Genomic DNA, 21,216 nt, shown 5'->3' on the forward strand with positions numbered 1-21,216 from the left:
CTTTCTGTACTAGTTTTTGCTTGTTTACCAGTGTCCAATCCACCATTTGGAAGCAGTATAACCTGAAGGTTATAAACTTCCTGTGTCCCTCAATGGACTTCAAGAAAAGGATTTTATGGCGAGTACAAAATGCAATTTTTCTATGTTGTGAGACCATGCTCCTGTAGTTACTCAGAATCAAAGGGTCATTCAGATGATTTTAGTCCACTCATAAACTCCTAAATTTCAGTTTGTGTGGATTGACCTTGTACCTATTCCTCCTCTAGGACTGTCCTCTCGGAGTTTCAGGCAGATGTCACTTGGTGAGTCTAGTAATTCTGAGCTAACAAGAGTGAAGATACCAGAGTCAGCAGCCAGTACAGTTTCCCAGGTAAGGGGTTTTATTCAATAGTAATTTCTGTATTGTACATTACAGGACACAGCATAGTGTTCAGGAATGTAGAGTTACGCTGCCCCCTCCAGGAGATTGGATATTGGCAAGCAAAGCTGTTAGGAAAGCTCTGCATAACTCCTCCCCCCTCCGCAAGCCTCAGTTTTCTTTATGGTGTCCTTCAGGGACAGATGTCTTCTCTCAGCTCCTGAGAGAAGCAAAACCTTTTACTACTTTATTTAAGTAACTTATTTTCCTGCAAGTTTCTTCAGTTGCTGCAGAAACCCTAGTGCTCATCTAACAGCTATGCAGATTAGCTGATTCTTGGCATAGCCTCAGAAGGTGCTTCCAGACACAATTGAAAAAAGACAGCCAACATGTAATGTGTCTTTCGTGCACTGGACACTGCACCTTTGGTACTGAGGGGTGATAGCCTAATGCAATGTGGTGGGAAGCCATAGAATGCTTTACATGCCCAGGTCATGGTTCACATTTCAGTGGCCACCTGTCCCTGAAGACTCCTGATGGAGTGGCTGCTAGGAGGGCAAAGTCTGGGGGAATCCTGAACTTGCCTTGGTTGCTTTCTCTCACCAACAGTGGCAGGTTGGGCCGTTTGCCCTTTATTGAGGAGCTCTGGGGTGTGTGACTAACAGTTTACTACTTTCCCTTTTGGAGTTTATGTGGTGCTGCTGGCCTTGACATTTTATTTTACAGCCAGTGGGGGGGTGGAACACAGTGCCATTTAAATCTGACCCCATTACTGTTTCAGGAGCCGCCTTTTCCCAGATCGTTCTTCACATGTGTGCCATTTTGTTAGAGCGTGCAGAGCCGCGCTGCCTGTAAGCTCTGTAGATTGCACACATGTGCCAGTCCTTAGGACGTCTTGGGGGCTCCCTGCTGCCTCCAGTGACAAGGCCACTTCGGCTGCTAACCTGTCTGCTCCACAGGGTCATGATTACCATTTGTAAGAATACTTTTTGCTTGCTCTGTAATGGCAGAACATATGCGCAGTGAATGTCGACCTTCTGGGCACCAGGCTCAACAACAAATTGTATAGGTTTTCTCCAGATACTAGGAATACTCTAGCAGAAGCAGTTGATGCTCTGTGGGATCAGTATACCCTAATCTCTGCTTTCCCTCCCCTTAAAACCTAATCCTCATCTGCTTTGCAGTATCAAGATGTAGGGCATTCTAGTCATTCTCATTGCTTCAGACTGGCCCAGGCATATGTGCTACGCAACCAATCTGTTAAGACTTCTGCTGGATGGTTTGGGGCTCTGTCAGAATCTTATTCGGTCCAAGGAACGATTTATCATCCCGCTTCAGTCTCTGGCTTTAACAGCATGGCGGTTTGGAGGGACAGGAGCATCTCTGAATGTGTGATCTCTACTATGCTTTAGGTTAGAAAGGCTATTTTCAGCGAGGTCTATCATCGGAAATGTATGGTGTGCTTCATTTGGTGTGCAAGTCTGTGCGCTTTTACCTTGAGAGTCTCTCTGTCCGTACATCACATAGGGTTTATTTATTAGAGTGTGTTCAACCACAGCCATACTGCCTGTAAGCTTTGCAGTTTGCGCATACTCACCGGTCCTCAGGATGTCTTGGGGCTCCCTGCTGCCTTTAGTGACAAGGTCAACCCTTCTGCTCCTCAGGGTCAGAACTAGTATCACTTACAGGAATATTGTCTGCTTTCTCATTAATGGTGGGTCATAACTGCAGCAGCTGTACAACAGGCCTAACCAGTTTACTAACACAAGTGGGGAGGGTTTGTAGTATACCCCTAAAGTGACCCTAAACTCGGGAATTAAATCTTAAACAGAATTTATTTAAAAAAAAATGCATTCAACTACCATAACCATGAACAGAACTGCACAATATTGTGTCTATCACAAGCTCACATTTAGTTTACTAATTTGTATTGAGATTGTTTCTATCGCAGAAGCTAGATTGAAGCAGTGGCTACTTCACAACACACACAGGGTCACTTTAAAGTCCCACCACTGGAGCCATTTTTTACATTTATTTTATTTTTAACCGATTAATCGAACTTAATAATCTGCTAACTAATCGATTTTGAAAATAATCGTTAGCTGCAGCTCTAATGATTTGGTACCTGAGGAGTATCTGCTTACTGTGGAGGCACATTGGTGTAGTGGTTAGTGCTTCCCCCGGGTACTCTAGTATCCTCCACACTCCAAAGACATGCTGGTAAGTTAATTGGCCCCTGTCTAAATCGGCCCTGTATGTATACATGTGAGATGGGGACCTTGGATTGTAAATTGCTTGAGGGCAGGGACTGACGTGAATGTGCAATTATGTAAAGTGCTGCGTAAATTTGTTTATCCGTGCAATACCAGACCTCTCAACTATAGGGACATCCAAGCAGGATTTGTTTGGACAATGCCATAGCGGTGGCTTACATCAACCACCAAAAGGGAACCAGAAGTTCTGCAGCTTAGAAAAGCAGATCAAATTCTGACTTGGGCAAAACCATATACCAGCTCTGTCAATGGTCCATATTCCAGGTGTTTAAAATTGGCAGGTGGAATTCTTCAGTTGCCAATGTCAGGACTCCGGGGAATAGTCTCTTTACCCGGAGGTGTTACAAGATCTTTTTCACAGATGAGGGATGCTGGAGGTGGACCTCCTTGCTTCTAGGTTCAACAACAAACTGTAACGGTTCTTGTCCAGATCCAGGGACCCCCCCCCAGGCCCCAGCAGTGAATGCTCTGGGGACTCCATGGGACCAGTTAATCCAGATCTTCCCCTTTCCTCCTCTAAACCTTCTCCCTCATCTCCTATGCAGGATTTAAATTGAGGGAATTCTGATGTTTCCCATTGCAACATACTTGCCAGGTAAGTGTGGTACTTGGGCCTCCTTAGTCACCTGGCAGATTCTCTGTGCGCTGTTGAATCCCATGTTCTGAAGGACAGGGACTTATCACATTTGGTTATTTTTCTCCTGTTAAAGGCTAGGAAGTAGGCCTCTCGTGAGGCCTACCATTGCACTGGGAAGGCATATTTCTCATGGTGCAAAGCTACTCAGATGCTAATCCTGTCCTTTCTCTATTCTGTTCTGGATCAGCAGTTACCATTGAGCTCCATTAAGTGCCAGATCCGGTTCCTGGTGTTGTTTTTTGTTTTTTTTCCCCCAGAGACCGCTAGTTTCTTACTCCTTTGTTTAAGCTTTTGTACAAGATGTCTCTCTCATTGCTCCACCTGTTTGTTTCCCTTTTGTCGCCGTGGTATTTCAGCCTAGTTCTGTTGGCTCTCTAGTGACCACCCTTTGAGCCTTTCAGGGATATTTCCCTGTCTACTCTCACTGATAAAGTTCTTGTAGCCATCACCTCGGCACAACTTATCTCAGGATTGGTGGCTCTAACCTATAAGGAACCCCTCCTTGTACTGCATAGGGACCCAGTTGTTTTGAGACCAAAAGCCTCTTTTCTTCCTAAAGTGGTTTCTCCCTTCCACCTTAACCAGGACATTGTCCCGCCTTCTCTATGTCCTGCTCCTCACCATCCTAAAGAGCTCTCTCCACTGTCTGGATGTGGTGTGCATGGTTCAAGCTACAGCTTCATTTAGACAAAAGTTCCCTGCAGAAATCCTTTTTTTTTTTTTTTTCTCCTTTACACATTTCTCGTTCAGTACAGGATTTCCTGTTGCTTATTTTTCTGTGTACTACCAAACTTGTTTAGTACTTTGCAAAAATACATTTAATTGCAGGTTTCTGAAAAGGTGCTGCCCACGGAAATGAAAAGTGAGAGCTTTCCTGTGAAAGAAAGTGATGATGTCCAGGGAGAAGTATCCTATCCAGATGGGAAGGTGAGCAGTCTCATCACTGTACATACATTGAGTGTATATGTTGCCAAAATGCCATTGGATCACCATATTCACTGGGACTTGAGTCTTAAATCCCAGCAGCTAGGTGACATTGAAAAGCAATGCACAGTGTTGTGCACATTTCTTTTCTTCTGGTGAGGTCTAAAAAATATTTCACTTTTTCCATCAGGTAATTATTGCATATGAATAGTTTGTATTCTAATTTTCTGTCAAGTGGAGCTTTAAACTCTAGTTGTTTACAGAGCTCAATAGCTCAAACTGAATTTTACTCAAACAGTAAGAGCAAGTATGCCTGAAAGAAATTAATGTTTGCTGTCCCCATATTGCTGAGGGAATTCTGTGTCTCCTCGCTGAAAATATACCGAAAGCCCAAACCTTTCTTTTTTTCCAGTTTGTGATCAAGTAGGGTTAAAACTCTTTCTTTTTGCCAGTTTTTGTGCCATTAAAGTTATTTCCTTTCACCTCCTGTCAACACAAAATGAAGGTAGGGGAAATCCCTCCAAACTGAGGGAAAACCTTTCATGGACACATTAAGCAATAAAAACCAAGAGTTCTAACCCTTCTCCACGCTGTCCTTAATTAATTAAAAAAAAAGGTTTTGGTTTTGGCTAGACCTAAGGAGCATATTTTTTAATCTGTGACTGTGGCTTTAATCAAACATTCATTTGTTGCGAATCAATTACTGTCGGTAAGATTTCGTAAATGTCAGATTCACTGCTTTAAAGATAAACTCCAAGAAACCCCCTCCCCCCCCCCCCCGCACTGCAAGGGTTAAGTGTTGGTTTTTGCCTAGGTTCAAAATTAAGTTTTATACTCCCCTGAAGCTCCGAGCTGGCCAGCTGTCACAGACCTCCATTCAGCCTTTCTCCTCCATTGCTGCAGCATTGGAATATTCTCAGCATCCTAATGTATAGAATGTGATGATTTATGGGACCTTTAGACCACTACAGCGTAGGGGGAGAGAGGCTGGAAGGACCGATGGAACAAGCCGGCTTCACAGTTTAGGTGAGGTGTTTTTTTTTTTAACCTGGACAAAAACAAGCAGTTAAAGCAACACAAAACCCTGAGCTTTTTTCTCCTTGTACACATCTACACAATGAACATTCTCCAAAGCCACATTTATTTATGTTTTACAATAAAGTCTTACTATTTTGATCCCTTTAGAACAGGGGTCTCAAACTAAATTCCCTCGGGGGCCACTAGACACATTTTTTTCTCCCATGGGGGCCGCTCGCGAAATTTCAAACTTTAAAATAAAATGTAACTATATCTGGTTTGGTACTATGGACCCTAATACACACTCAATAAGGCCCCATATATATCAGTAGGTTTAGGTGCGATTAGGCATTCCTGCATCAGAAACTTGCGTTTTCCTGCAGCAGGAATGCCTAATCTGGTGTTTACAAGCGGCCGCTGTCGCCCATTCAAGTTAATGATCAGGTGACACCAATTCCATGTAAACGCCTGCACACGGCATGTAATTGTATGTGATATTATTACATGCAGTTAGAAAACACTCTCCCTGAATGCACAATCATTGCGTCCAGGGAGAGTGATTGATTCCTAACCGAATGTAATCATATCACTTACCATTACATGCGTTGTGCGGGAGTTTACACGCAACTTCGGTCACCTGATCATTAACTTGAATGGGTGACAGCGGCCGCTTGTGAACGCCAGATTAGGGATTCCTGATGCAGGAATCCCTAATTGCACCTAATGATACAGGTGTGAATGGAGCCTTATACTCTCTCTCTGACCCCCCCAACCCCCTCCCGCCATTCACATTAAAAAAAACCTATCCCTGCACATATAACATAATATACACACAATCCCAGTCCCCCCACACACATATAAAATATAATTCCCAGCTCCCCCACACACACCCACACCATATAACAGGGATAGCCAAACTCCAGCCCTCCAGCTGTGGTGTAACTACAAATCCCATGATGCATCTCTCTCCGGTAGTCTTGTCTGTGAGAATCTTGCAATGCCACATGGGATTTGTAGTTCCATCACAGCTGGAGGGCCGGAGTTTGGCTCTTCCTGCCATATAACAATATAATTCAGTCCCTTCCACACTTATAAAATTGTGTAATTTCCAGTCCTAGCTGTGACATGTGAGCTGAGACTCAGAAGAAAGTATGAGGCTGGTGACAGCTCACATGATGAATCTCCTCTCTTCCCCCCACCCTCCCTCCTTGGTGAGCCAGGAGGAGAGAAATCAAAGATCATATATTAGTGTGAGAGAGCTGAAGAAATCCCAGCTCCTTGCAGAGTCTAGAAGGGAGGAGTTGTGGGTGGAGACTGAGAAGACACGCCCACAGCATGTTGTAGTCCTTTCCATGAACCAGCACAGAGGATGGTTACTTTTCAGCTCACAAAGGGACCATGGAGAAGAAAGGAAGCCACTCTCTGGCAGGAAGTTGTGGCTGGAGAGAAATACAATTCATTTTGGAGCCTTTAGAGCTGAACAATGACATAAAAGGTACACACAGTCATTTATTATTTCTATAATATGAAATACTTTTATTATTTAATTTCTGAGTTTAGTGTTGCTTTAACTCTTGCAGCCTGGTAGCCCCACTGTAAGGGTTAATACACATTTTTTACAAAGATTTAAAAATGATAGCTTGCCTCTAATGTTGCTGAAGCAAGCAGCTGAATAGAGGTGTTCGCTCACCTCTCGATCCTGTCACGGCTCTCTGCCGTGACAGGGGAGGGGCTGGATTCCCCGCTCCGCCAGCGCTGACTGGCGGATCGGGAGGGGGCAGGTACAGCTGGCTCTGCTTCTAGATAGGCAGAGCCAGCTGTCACTCACGCAGCTGGGCGGATCCAGACATAATTGTCGGGATCCGCTTCAGCTGCGGCGTCTCCGTATACCGCAAGCTGTACCTCGCGGTATACTGGGCTTAGGGTGACGGGAGGACGCTAGTTTGTGTCCTCCCGTTACCCTAAGGAGAACTATGGGGAAAAGCCTTAACCTCATAGTTCTCCTTTAAGACCATACATGTCTTGTCTGATGCTATGCTAGAAGTAGGCCTATTCTTTATTACACAGAAGCCCCCTTGCCTTTTATCATAGTTGTTAATCACCAACAGTAGAAGGATGCTGTGACACTATTTAGTTGCAATTGTCATTTTTGTGACTAAAGTAACAGATTACTGTATTTGCCTCATGTATGTTTTGATTAAATAGTCTCAAAATATATTTCCACTTTTGCAACCAAATTGGCATAACATCTCCTTTATATTTGCTACATGTTCCTATTCTAGTAGCACATGATTACAAAAAAAATAAATAGAAAATTGCCGCGTATATTTTTACTCGCTCTTTTTTCTGAAAACTCCCAAAAAAAACAGTCTTCTCCAGCTGTGCAGTGTTAAGGATGGGATTGTGGAGTTAATGTGTACCATAATTTAACCCCATTGGCACTGTGCTGGCATATCTCATTGTTAGTTGCAACACTGTCTATCCTAACACTGGGTTAAAGATCTTGAAGCTCGTGTTCTGAATTGTATGTTAATGACAGTAGTCCATTCCCCACTATGTCCCTCTCCACTCTTGCTTATAAATTGTTCAGAGTAGCTTCCAGCCTGACCAAAAGCCTGCTCCAAACATCTAGAACAGTAGGATACATTTACTCAAATGTACCTGGAAAAAGTGGAAATACGTTTAAGCCATCTATGACCTAACAGAAATGGAGGCATTGCTTTGGAGGCTGCAACGAGAGCAAATAAAATATAAACGAACGTATTAAATGGATTACAGTTCCAGTATGGCATTTAATAACTGCTGTAGCTGCAAAGTGCACTCATTTCTAAGTGTATGTTAGGGAATTGAAAGAGAAGTTCTTAAGGTTTGGCATATTCAGACATCTGTCCAGGACCTTTCCATGCACCTGTCAGTTGGTTTAGAATCTTGCCGTAATAGAGGTTAACATACATACTTCCCTCTAGGTGGAGCGGATTCTGAAAAATGGCTGTCACGTTATTTTATTTCCAAATGGGACACGGAAGGAAGTGAGCGCTGATGGAAAAGCCACGACTGTGACCTTCTTTAATGGAGATGTCAAGCAAGTGATGGCAGATCAGAGAGTGGTAGGTACTTGGTTTAATAATATATTTTGGTGCAGCCGTGTTTTTGTAGTAATCATCATGTTTTCTGGTTGTCTTCCAGATTTATTACTATGCTGATGCTCAGACTACACACACAACATATCCTGATGGAATAGAAATACTTCAGTTTTCCCATGGACAAATAGGTGAGCATTTTACAAGGCTCCTTGCCTGTCCATTAAATGGTCTATAAGGACTATTTCATAAGGATTTCATATAAACACTTTAGGGCTTACTTGTAAAGAGGTGAATTATTTGCTGCTGGCACTCTGCCTCATCTTTCACTGTGTGATTTAGTTATATAGAGCACATGTCCGCAACATTCACCACATTTATAAAACTACAAATCTATCAGCCACCAGGCCCAATCTGTTTGAACATCTGCTGAAACCAAAAACCAAATTGTTTATTTCTGGGAAAATCTAGGCAGGTAAATGCACCCAGATTGCATTTATTTCAGAGTAAGTGCACTTTCAACACTGCAAGGCAAACCTGTCTTGTGGATAATCAAGAGGTTCAGACACATCTTCTCTTTCTGCCTCCAGCCACCTCTAGAGGGAGGTGAGGGGAAGAGGAGTGACAGGATGTGATGGGATATAAATGTGACCAAATGTAAGTTTTCTGAAGCGCACCATAGATTGCCCAGTTGTTACAACTTACTCCAAGTTAGACTGAAAACAACTTCATATGCTACGCTTCCTCTCTGGAATACCTCAAAAATGTATATTCACTTTATATGGATACTTCTCTTCACAAGCTTCCCCAAAAAATTATCACAAGCAAAATATTCTCAGGTTCAGCACAATCACAGTTCACTTGTGACACAGTTTTGTATATTCTGGGAATCAGAAAACTACACTTGCCTCTTAATCCCGTGAGAAACAGTCCACTGATGAAGTCAGTCCTCCACCCGGCAGTCTCAACAGTAACAATCTCCACCGCTGCTGTGTTCAGTGCTGTCCAATGTTCCCCTCCACCTGTAGCCCTCCATTCCACACGTTTCTTACATTCACTATTCTTGTATGTCTCCATTCTCTGTAAATGTTTAGAATAGAGCATCCTCCTTGTTGTGCATGTCATTAACATTGCAGTTACATGACTTGCTTCTTATTGCAGCTCATCATTCACGTGGAAACTCTAGTCTCTTTACTATGTAGTGTGCTCTTCTATTGCACCAGTGTCACTGGTTTTACCCCATTACATGTTTCCACACACCCCCAGGAGATCTTATACCGAGACTTGTGTCAAGTCCATTAAAAACTAAAGTGATTAAATCTGAATTTTTAATTGGTTTTAAATACACTTGATACAAGCTTTGGTATAAGATCTCCTGGGAGTGTCTTATCTATGGTTATATTATCGGGCAGCTCAGTTGGTACAACTATCCACGGTGTACGCCTAAGGAGAGCACCCAGATTGGGTATCTATGGAAACTAAATCAGCTCCTAATGTTTCAATATGTTTATTAAAATAGCTTTCTCCCAAACAACGTCCTGTTATTTTAGCCCCATACATTGTCTCATTCTATATTTTTGTGGGATAGGTTAAGGAGATGTTATAGTTTGTCACTGCATACTCTCCTAGCTCCTCTCTTCTACAATCTGAATTTTCCTCCAGAATTTCAGCCACAGGCCTTTAAATGGTGGTTGCACAAGGGGTTGTATTGGATTAGTGATTTTTTTAGAGATCGTAAACCTATCTATTTGACATATTGTAAGGAAAGACTGTGTATGCCACCATTTTATGCAGATTAGTCACTTTGTGTCATCCTTGGGCCCTGTACCACCACCCATCCCCATTCATACCAAATATGAACACCCTGAAACCCTGAGGGGGTATTACATATATTTACTCTATTTTAATGGATTTACCATCCAAACTATTTTATATGACAGCATGGGAACGAGAAATCAGTTATGAGATTTCACTGGAGGAGTGGCATCAATGTTGTACAAGAGCATCAAGAGGCCTTCTAAATGTTTGATTATTTAAAGGAGAACTAATCGAATTTCCACTCACCTCATAGTTCTAGCCGACCTGTGACAATGAGACTTTCACAGGTCTGCTCAGTAGATCGGGAGGTGAGCGAACAGATGCCGGTGTTTGCTCACCTCTCGATCCTGTCACGGCTCTCTACAGTGACAGGGGAGGGGCTGGACTCCCCCCTCCCCAATCCGCCAGTGCTGACTGGCGGAACAGACGGGGGAGGGGACAGCTGGCTCTGCCTCTAGATAGGCAGAGCCAGCTGTCACTCACGCAGCTGGGTGGATCTCGGTGTCGGGATCCGCTCCGGCTGCGGCGTCTCAGTATACCGCGAGCTGTAGCTCGCGGTATACTGAGCTTAGGGTAACGGGAGGACGCTAGTTTGTGTCCTCCCGTTACCCTAAGGAGAACTATGGGGAAAAACACTGACCCCATAGTTCTCCTTTTAAAGCCAATATCAAGGTCCTGACACGATGGTATCTAGTTCCAGCCAATTTGGTGAATATTCATCCGAGATCCTCCTCGCAGTGTTTGAGGATGTGACAGTGTGGGTTTGATGTATCGCATATGGTGGCTATGTTCTAAAGTATGTACATTTTGGGACAAAGTGTGTGTGTCTATAAAATTACCAAGGCATGAGTCTCATGTGAACCATGTTTTGCATTATTTAATAAGTATATTCCTACAGTCTCTAAAAACTTAAATAGATCATGTTTCTTTCTCTCCCGTTCATTGAAGGACACAGGGCCACCTGCAGGAGTAGGACGCTAGGCACATAACAAAAAGACACAGACAGCCTAGGGACGGCCCCTGCTGGTGGCCCAACCCCCCACCTGCTGACAAGTCTCCAGTTTTTTGCCTAGCGTCAGGAGTAAGGAGCTAAAAAAAAATTCTCTCTGGAAATTTTCTTTTCCTTCCGTTTTTTTTCTCGGATCTGCTAGCAAGTGTCACCATGCTGGATGGTGATGGATCCTGGTAGTCTACCCTGGGTGGCCATCGAGCGCATGCAGGCTCTGCCTCGGCGGGTCGGCTGCGACTTTCGTTCCCCGGGGTGCACATGTCACAGCACTTCCATGGACTGGCGGCGCCGCGTCTGCGGTCGGGGGCGTCCGCCTTCTTCCACTCCCCTGCTGGACCTGGGGTTGTGGATGCCAGCGCTGTGGGGACAGCGACAAGCGGCTGCATACGGCCTCTGTGGTGCGGTGAGGGGCTGCCTGGGCGCTCGCGGGTACGGCCGCGATCATGCGGCGGCCGGGCCGAAAATCGAGGCCCGGCTCCATTGCGGCCTCCGGGTGTCGTCGCGGGCGCCATTTTGGAATAGGGCAAGCTGCCCTTTCTGCCGCGTCACTTCCGCCAAGGCTCTCTTCATCCCCGGACGGCCGAGGACACACTTCCTTTCGGCCTCAGACGCCGCTGCAGGAAGGACACAGGGTTCAGCTCTCCCTTGCTGGGGGTCGGACGGTGCCGGTGCTGGACACAGTGACACAGCTGGGGGTCGTGAGTACTGCGGGTGGTCTCCCTGTGGCCTGGTGGTGATTCTCTGGTGGGCAGTTTTTGCTGCTGTGCGGGGGCTGTGGATCGTAGGGACCCCGAAGGGCGCAGAGTCGACTGGCAGAGAAGCGCAGGCGTACAGGCAGCGCAGAGAGGTGATCTAGAGGGGTCCGCCGAGCGCAGCCCACAGCCCTCACATGGCCACAGCCCTCACAGGGCAAGCGTTCCGCTAAGGTGTTTCCCTACATTCCTTTTTTTAACGAGTTCATTTATAAGGAGTGGAAACGCCTGTCCAAATCCTTTGCGGTTCCGAAGCGATTTTCGGTTCGCTATCCATTTGAGGAAGGTTTCCTGTCCAAGTGGGCCACTGCGCCGGTGGTGGACCCCCCGGTCTCCCGCTTGAACAAGGCCACTCTTATCCCGGTTGAGGATTCGCCGTCCTTTAAGGACCCCACCGATCGGAAGGCTGAGGCGGTTTCCCGCACCTTGTTTTCCGTGTCTGGGGCTTTGATGCGCCCGGTCCTGGCGTCTGCCCTGGTTTCGCGACCCTGACTGAATGGGCGAAGATGCTTCATCAGGGGCTGGGGGAGGAACAGGTCTCCCCCGCCTACGTGGATTTGGCGGAGCAGCTGGTGCAGGGTCTTAAGTTTGTGTGCAATTCGGCCCTGGATGCCGCACCCCTGGTGTCGCAAGTGTCGATGACGGCGGTCACCCTTCGTCGTTTGTTTTGGCTGAAGTGCTGGTCGGCTGACCAGGCTTCAAAAAAGGCTCTGACAGAGCTTCCCTTTACGGTGGACCGCTTGTTTGGCGCTTCCTTGGATGAGATCATTAAGGATCTGATGGGGGGGGTAAGAGAGGGTTCCGGGGGGGGGTGGGGGCGCGCCTTCGGCTCTTTGCGGACTTCTGGGTGGCTCACGTCTCAGACACCTGGGTTCACGGTGTCCAAGAAGGAGGGGGTTCGGCCCATTCTGGACCTCAAACGCCTAAACACCTTTTGTGCGGGTCCGTCGCTTCCGCATGGAATCGATTCGATCTGTGGTGACGTACCTTCGTCCGGAGGACTTGTTGGCCTCTATCGACATCAAAGATGCCTACCTTCATGTGCCTATTTGCGCATCTCATCAGCGATTTCTGCGTTTCGCGGTGGGGGACGAGCATTTCCAGTTCGTTGTGCTGCCCTTCAGCCTGGCGTCGGCCCCACGGGTGTTCACCAAGGTGCTGGCGCCGGTTCTGGGGCTGCTGCGTTGCTGGGGGATTTCGATCGTGGGGTACTTGGACGATCTGCTCCTGCGAGCGAAGTCCCATTCCTCTCTGGTGTCGGCGTTGGGGGTCACGGTGCGTTCCCTGGAGGAGTTCGGCTGGATCCTGAACATCCAGAAGTCTTGCTTGGTGCCTTCCCCTCGCCTGGAGTATATGGCCCTGGACACGGTCGCGGCCAGGGTGTTTCTTCCCCCGGACAAACTGCAGAAGCTTCGCCACTGCGTTCGCCTGTTGCGGTCTCGCCGGTGGTCGTCCATTCGTTGCTGCATGCAGGTCCTGGGTCTCATGGTGGCCTCCTTCGAGGCGGTGCCCTTTGCTCAACATCACACCAGGGTCCTCCAGAGGGACATCCTGGTGCAGTGGGACAAGTCGACCTCATCCCTGGACAGGGAGATTCAGGTGTCTCGGGAGGCGCGGGCCTCCTTGGGTTGGTGGCTGCAATCTCCGGTGTTGGTGCACGGGAAGTCCTTCCTTCCGGTGCGCTGGACGGTGGTCACGGCGGATGCCAGCCTGTGGGGTTGGGGGGGAGCCTTGGGCTCCCTGACGGTGCAGGGTCGGTGGTCACCGGACGAGTCCCGTCTGCCGATCAATGTGTTGGAACTTCGGGCGATTCCCCTGTCCCTACTTCACTGGTCGGTCCGGCTTCAGGGTCTGTCGGTTCGGGTTCAATCCGACAACGCCACGGCGGTGGCGTACATCAACCATCAGGGCGGCACAAAAAGCGCGTCCGCAGGTCGGGAGGTGTCCGAGATCCTGTCTTGGACGGAAGCGCAAGGACCCGCCCTATCGGCAGTTTACATCCCGGGAGTGGACAATTGGCAGGCAGACTACCTCAGTCGCCAGTCTGTGGACCCGGGAGAATGGTCCCTGCACCCCGACATCTTTCATCAGCTGTGCCTTCGCTGGGGTACGCCGGATGTGGACCTTCTGGCGTCTCGTCTCAACCGGAAGGTGGAGAGGTTCGTGGCCCGGGCTCTGGATCCCTGGGCGGACGCGGTGGATGCCCTGGTGGCTCCTTGGGAGCCCTACAGTCTGATTATATGCCTTCCCTCCGCTTTACCTGTTGCCTCGGCTGCTACGTCGGATACCGGTCGAAGACGTCCTCGTCATCTGTGGCCCCGGACTGGCCTCGGAGAGCGTGGTATGCGGACGTGGTTCGACTGCTGGTGGACGCCCCTTGGCGGCTGCCTCTGAGTCCGAATCTTCTGTCCCAGGGGCCTGTGTACCATCCTTCTTTACAGTCGCTGGCTTTGACGGCGTGGCAGTTGAGAGCCAGGGGCTGAGAGACAGAGGGGTTGTCTGATGCGGTCATCTCCACGATGCTTAGGGCCCGCAAGCCGGTCTCTAGGAGGATTTACCATCGTACCTGGAGGGCCTATTTTGCCTGGTCCGAGGCTGGGGCCTGCTCTCCACGCTTGTTTTCCATCAGCAGAATTCTTGACTTTTGGCAGTGTGGGGTGGCTCAGGGGTTGGCCTTGAGCACGGTGAAGGGCCAGATCTCTGCCTTGACGGTTCTTTTCCAACGTCCTTTGGCGTCTAACGCCTTGGTTCGTACGTTTATTCAGGGGGTTACGCGTATTGCTCCTCCTGTCCGCTCGCCTCTGGCACCATGGGATCTGAACTTGGTGCTTTCGGTGCTACAGGAATCTCCCTTTGAGCCTCTTCGGGACATTCCGCTCTTGTCCTTGTCCCAAAAGGTTGCCTTTTTGGTGGCCATTACTTCGGTTCGGAGGGTTTCTGAATTGGCTGCCTTGTCTTGCAAGTCGCCGTTTCTGGTCCTTCATAGGGACAAGGCGGTTCTCCGTCCTCTGCCGACCTTTCTCCCTAAGGTTGTGTCGGCTTTTCACTTAAATGAGGACATTGTTTTGCCGTCCTTGTGCCCGAAGCCGGTTCACAGGAAGGAACGGGCGCTGCATTGCCTGGATGTGGTGCGCGCTCTTCGTGTTTATCTGGATGCTACTGCTTCTTTCCGTGAGACGGATTCCTTGTTCGTCCTCACAGGTGGCCCTCGTAAGGGCCGGGCCGCGTCGGCGGCTACCATTTCCAGTTGGATTCGGACTGTTGTCATACAGGCGTATGCCGTTAGGGGGCGGGAGCCCCCTTTTCCTGTCACTGCCCATTCTACTAGGGCTGTTGGCGCATCCTGGGCTTTCGCCATGGTGCGTCTGTTTCTCAGGTTTGCAAGGCCGCTACTTGGTCTTCAGTTCACACCTTTGTCAAATTTTACAAGGTGGATGTTTTGGCATCGGCGGATGCTGGTTTGGGGCGTAAGGTTTTGCAGGCGGCCCTTTGAGTGGTTCTTTTTTGGGTTGTTTGTTGTTGTTGTTTAGCCCATCCCTCATTGGTTTACTGCTTGGTGACGTCCCTACCTTTTCAGGATCTCCGATCTGTTGCCGTGTCCTTCAATGAACGGGAGAGAAAATAGGATTTTTGTACTCACCGTAAAATCCTTTTCTCTCCGTTCATTGAAGGACACAGGCCCCGCCCTCTTTCTCTGGGTATGCACTCCTAACTGCTTGTTACTAACTGGAGACTTGTCAGCAGGTGGGGTGTTGGGGCACCAGCAGGGGCGCGCCCCTAGGCTGTCTATGTCTTTTTGTTATGTGCCTAGCGTCCTACTCCTGCAGGTGGCGATATACCCTAACTTTCAGGATCTCCGATCTGTTGCCCTGTGTCCTTCAATGAACGGAGAGAAAAGGATTTTACGGTGAGTACAAAAATCCTATTTTTTCTGGCAGCAAAAATTACTATTGTTCAGGCTTGGAAAAACCCCAAGGTTCCCTTTTCACACTTTGACGTTTCTCATGAATCATAATCCAAGAGACTTTTGCTTTATAGTATAGCACAGGATAGAAGAGCTACCTTTTTTGAAGTGGTTCGGGAAGCTTGGAGGTCCTATTTGGGTATAAACAAGTCTGTCTTGTAAAATATGGGTAGTAGATGGGGTACTTGGGAAATGACCTTGGGAATTTTTCTTTGGGTATAAAAACCCTTTTTGACAGATGACAGATCTTTGCAAGTGATCATATAAGGGAAGTAACCAGATAAATGTTTTGTTTTTTCCTCTCCTTTCCTTGTATATGTTAGTATTTGTATTGTAAATAATTTGAATTTTTTTCCTTTTGTTGGGCCTGTTCGCAAGTGTTTTCTGCATTGCACACCTCTTAGGCCGAGTGTTTTTAGGCGTCCCGAAGATTTCATACTTCCTTTTTTCTTAAGTGGACAAGAGAGTAGGATTTTTGTACTCACTGTAAAATCCTTTACTTGGAGTTATGGAACAGGTTCCACCTCTTTGTGTTCATGATGATGCTCTGGGTACTGCTTTGCAACAAACCTGAAGCATGCTGGTGATGGGAGGGTTTATCTTGGGCTGACCCACAGCTTTGGCCCGTTCTCCAGTAGGCAGCAGTATATACCGAAGGTTTAAGACTTCCTGGGTCCCTTTAATTGACTTCAAGAAAAGGATTTTCTGGGGAGTACAACAATCCTCTGTTACCCTACAAGGAACATGTTGTGGTCCTACAATGGGACAAGGTGATTTTGAGGCCCAGATCTTCTAAAGATCATCTCTACATGTCACCTAAATCAGAATATTGTCCTTGTCCCTTTTGTGTCCAGTTCACCAGGAGGTGTTTGTTTGCTCTATTTGAGTGCATCTCTCTGCTTTTACAGGTTTTACCAGATGGTCATCTGTTTCCAGCTTTGGGGCGTCAGGTCCTTCAGGCAGCTCTTTCATCTGAAGACAGTCCCCAGTTCCATTTGTTTAGCAGTTGTTTGCTGTGTTGCCCACGCCAAAGATTCGACTTTTGATCCCAGGACTACAAAATAGGATTTTTGTAATCCATTGAGGGACATAGTTCCCTTCCCTCTGTGGTTATGATTGTGCTCTTTGGTGTGCAGAAATGTGCCGCTGGCAGTAGGAGGAGTTATCCCAGGGTTGGCCTTCATGTTTTTTTGTTTGCCAGTTTCCATCTCTCCTGTAGGCAGCAGTATAACCTGAAGATTTAAGGCTTCTTTTCTCAGATAGTCATAAGAAAAAAGGCACCTACCCTAGCAGCAACAGCAAACACATTAAGAAAAACATCTTATTTCCACGTTTGCAAACAAGCTGAAATAAACCCCATTTTATATTTGTTACCAGGGATGTAATAATTTTTTTTTATTTGACCGGTCGATACCGAGACCAATAATGCCCGACTTGCCTCTGCCACCCTCCACCATTTCGTTGCCACCCAGACACCGTGATCAAAAAGATGTAAACAGCAGGAAGTGGGCGGGAGCAATAGCCAATAGCAGCCTGGCTATTGCTTCCGCCCACTGCCTGCTGTCAATCAGCAGAGGAGCGGACCTGAAGTAGAACTCATTTCTCTATCACTGTCAGTGGGCTGAGACTGTTAGAGAACGGGTGATTGACCACAAGCAGTGGGCGGGTGCAATAGTCAGCTTGCTTTTGCTCCTGCCCACTGTTTTAAATCTGTTTGAACACAGTGGCTGGGCGGGAAGGAGTTGGCGGTGGAGCAGTGAATGCTGCTGAGGGGAGGCACCGTATTATCGGCTCAGGATTCTTATCTGCAGTCCTTATCCCTCGCCCTTTTGTCTCGCCCTCCTTGATGATGGGATTCTCCTCCATCCTTGCCCCCTAGTCCCTACCTCTTTCTGGGTAGGAAGAAGTTTGAGCCCACTCCTTTTTCAGTGCCCGGGGAAGGCTAGTACTGGAAAGTGGCTTACCCCCTGTTGGACCAACCGGGGCTGATGTGGTTTCCTTCTAGCGGAGGTGAGGAACGTCCCTGATGGGTATGCACCAGGTTGGGTTTGGTTTATCAGCGGTGCCAGGTCCTGGTGGGGTAATAGCTGTTCCTAGGTGTTTGCTCTGCTTGTGGCAGGCGTGGGTTGAGTCTTAAACCATATGCTAATCCTTCAAGTGAACCTTGCAGCTCTACATGCTGATATAAAATCATTTTACACTCATTAGCTAAAGAAACATATTTTTTATTATACTTACAATTTCTTTTTTTTCCCACTACCTTGTCCACTTTGACAAATGCTGATGTAATGTGCCCAAGTATTGCCACACCTGAATGCTATGCATGACAAACTGTACTGCATTGCAAATTTAATAATGAACACTACCTAATGAGGTCCCTCCCTGACGGAGCTGCCTCATGTAATGTAAAAAAAGTCTGCCAGAACGGTCACATTGTAAAATAGAGTGCCATCAAACATGCATGTCACAGATACTGGTAGAGCACCCAGAAGTGCCTTGAACTTACAGGATGAACTTACAGGATGTGAGAGGACTTGGTTTAGTGACTGATATACACATATTCATGACAAAATAGCAATCTGATAACCATAATATTAGATGAATAATTTATGTAATGAGGCTGAGTGAAAATCAATCACCTCATAATTATCCTTTAATGGCAGCTACCTGTAGAGCGCATGGGGCATTCTAATGGCTTCCATGGTCACTGCTGTGGTGCTTTTGTAATACTATTGACCATCACAATGATAGGGTCAAATCTAGCATGGTTTGGGAAAGGGGCAGTGAGGGGTCAGAACAGCATCCATAGTAGCTGTGCGTTACAACATGGGTTTCAGAGTTCTCTGTACTCCAGTGGACAACAGCCTATAATTCAGTGTGTTTTTCCCATAGGTTTGCTTTGTTTAGGCTGATTACTGCGCTGTGAACAATGATGTCTACAGGGTAGATTAAGTTCCTCCTTTTCATTTTTTTTTTTTCTCCTATTTTAGAAAAACATTTTCCAGATGGAAAGAAGGAGATCACATTCCCCGACCAGACAATAAAAAACCTCTATCCTGATGGAAAGGAAGAAAGCATTTTTCCTGATGGAACAATTATAACTTCTCATCTGTAAGTACTCCTACATATATTACTTCTCTTTCATCATACGTACACCTTTCACACCTTGCTTCTCATCCAATAGTACACCTCATCAGAGTCTCCTTTAGCTCCAAGGCCTCTACTGCAGTCACACTAGACTGTGTGGCCAAATTCACCCAATTTCTTGGTAGGGTAATGCTTTTGATAATTAACCCTGTCTGTACTTTGTACATATCTCATTATGATTTTGAACAAACTCTGCCCTAGCAAAGGGTTAAAGAAGCATTGTATGTTAATGAGAGAGAGCTCAATCTGTCCTTACTAGAGCAGTCAGTGTTTCCTGTTACTTAACCACTTGAAGTCTGGGGTGTTTATAGCCCCTTCCTGACGAGGCCATTTTTCAGTATTCAGCGCTGCAGTACTTTGACCGACATTTATTCCGTCATGCAACGCTGTACTGAAACTAATTTTATACCATTTTTTGGGGACAGATGGAGCTTTCTTTTGGTGGTATTTAATCACCACTGGGGTTTTTATTGTTCTAATAGTTAACAAAAAAAAAAGGACCGGTTTCCCTATAAAATGTTATGAAACATTTATCACCCCAATTTTTGGGTAAAATATAAAAGACGGGGTCACGTCGGGTAAATAGACACCAAACCTGTCAAGCTTTAAAATTGTGCACACCCGCAAAAATTGCAGAAAACGACCATACCCAAAATTGCCCATAGGTGATGCTTTAAACACTTTTAATGTTATCAGTAATTAATGGCCCTAAAATTATTGCTCTCTGACGTTTGCGGCGATATGTAACGTGTGGCACAATAGGCGGAATCGTCACTTTTTCTGCACGTTGGCGCACCTGGCACGTGCATGGCGGCGGCGAGGGACTTTAAAAAAAAAAAGAAAAAATGTAAAATAAAAAAAATTGTGGCTATTTTTTTTTAGCTTCTTTATGCTTTTATTTTTTTTACACAACTTTATTGCTATCACATGGGGGGCTTTTTCTTTAGTCCCCTATGTGATATCCAATTTACATGAAAGGTCCTCTCCATGGAGACATGTCACCTAGGGACCCCCAGAGAAGCTAATGAAGCAGAGATCTGCTTCACCAGCTTTGCGCCGGTGTTCTGTACCGGAGAGTGACACTGAATGCAGAAAGTGATGTAGTATACATCACTTCCTGCATTCGGGGACCGAGAAGAGATCAAAGGAAAGATCATGTACTGACCTCCCTTTGAGGGGGTGGGGCGCAGACCCGTAGCTCCTGCAAGTGATCGGCCATCTTGAATGTCTGGCTGTCTGTTTACATGCTGACATTTTCCCCGCTCATGTGCGTGCTGAGCGCCACACATGAGTGGGGGCAGAGGCAGGACGTCTTAAGACACCCGTCCAGTCCTACAAGACTCCCGTCTGGCCGTTCACGAAAGCCCATGGACGGGAGGTGGTTAACTTCAGGAGCACATTATTTTCTCGCTACATAACTCAATATATTTTATAACACATCGTTATTGTTTAACAGCGATGGAACCAAAGTAATAGAATTTGACAATGGTCAGCGAGAACTGCACACACCCCAGTTTAAAAGGCGAGAGTATCCAGATGGGACCATCAAGACTGTGTACACCAATGGCCAGCAAGAGACCAAATACGCATCTGGGAGAGTTCGGGTTAAAGACAAAGATGGCAATGTCATTATGGACACTAAAATGTAACAACTTAAGTTTCCTGAAGGCATATCTATTTATAAAATGTAATATTTAAATGTTTGCACTGAATGTGTACATATTCTTTTATAAAAGCAGATTGTGTAAATGTACTTATTGTATATATGAGCTGTACATATGATTTATTTTATTTTTTAATGAACATGTATTTATTTAAATACATTTTACTGATGTAATAAACTATAAAAAAAAAGTGTCTATTGTCAAAGAAATTGGTTACTTGTAAAACTGTTTGTGATTTCCCCCACCCCCCCCACCTTGTCTTAAAGCTAACCACACAGTAATAATTCACGCTTTATCATATTTATGTCTACATCATATACAGAACTATTGCTAAATTAGCAGTAATCTATCTTGTCAGAATTAAAGCTTACCCCTTCCCTATCAAGTTAGTATCAAGTCAGAACAAATCTCTGACGGACAATCTGAAAGACAATCTCACAAAGCATCCAGCACGAGCGGAAGCAGCAAGCGGAAGTCTGAAGGTGAGGGAGACGCATGGACGAAACGAGCCGGGGCCCGTGGGCGAAGGCAACAAGGAGCCGGGACATCAGGGGGAGCCGGGGCATCGGCGGG

At 46.5% G+C, this 21,216-nt stretch overlaps 1 protein-coding gene across 1 annotated transcript in view; it reads left to right on the forward strand.

Annotated features, from left to right (window-relative positions):
• CENPJ (centromere protein J) overlaps positions 1-20,740 on the forward strand; it is a 58,899-nt gene extending 38,159 nt beyond the window's left edge. The window contains exons 11-16 of the mRNA XM_018554673.1: positions 267-370; positions 4,097-4,195; positions 8,176-8,316; positions 8,396-8,480; positions 18,823-18,943; positions 20,436-20,740. Of these exons, the coding sequence (XP_018410175.1) occupies positions 267-370; positions 4,097-4,195; positions 8,176-8,316; positions 8,396-8,480; positions 18,823-18,943; positions 20,436-20,628 (743 nt within the window). The 3' untranslated portion in view covers positions 20,629-20,740. The remainder of the gene's footprint in view (positions 1-266; positions 371-4,096; positions 4,196-8,175; positions 8,317-8,395; positions 8,481-18,822; positions 18,944-20,435) is intronic.
• The last annotated feature ends 476 nt before the right edge of the window (positions 20,741-21,216 follow it).

This window comes from Nanorana parkeri, unplaced genomic scaffold (genome assembly GCF_000935625.1).
Source record: "Nanorana parkeri isolate BGI_ZX_2015 unplaced genomic scaffold, ASM93562v1 scaffold169, whole genome shotgun sequence".
Classification (NCBI taxonomy): domain Eukaryota; kingdom Metazoa; phylum Chordata; class Amphibia; order Anura; family Dicroglossidae; genus Nanorana; species Nanorana parkeri.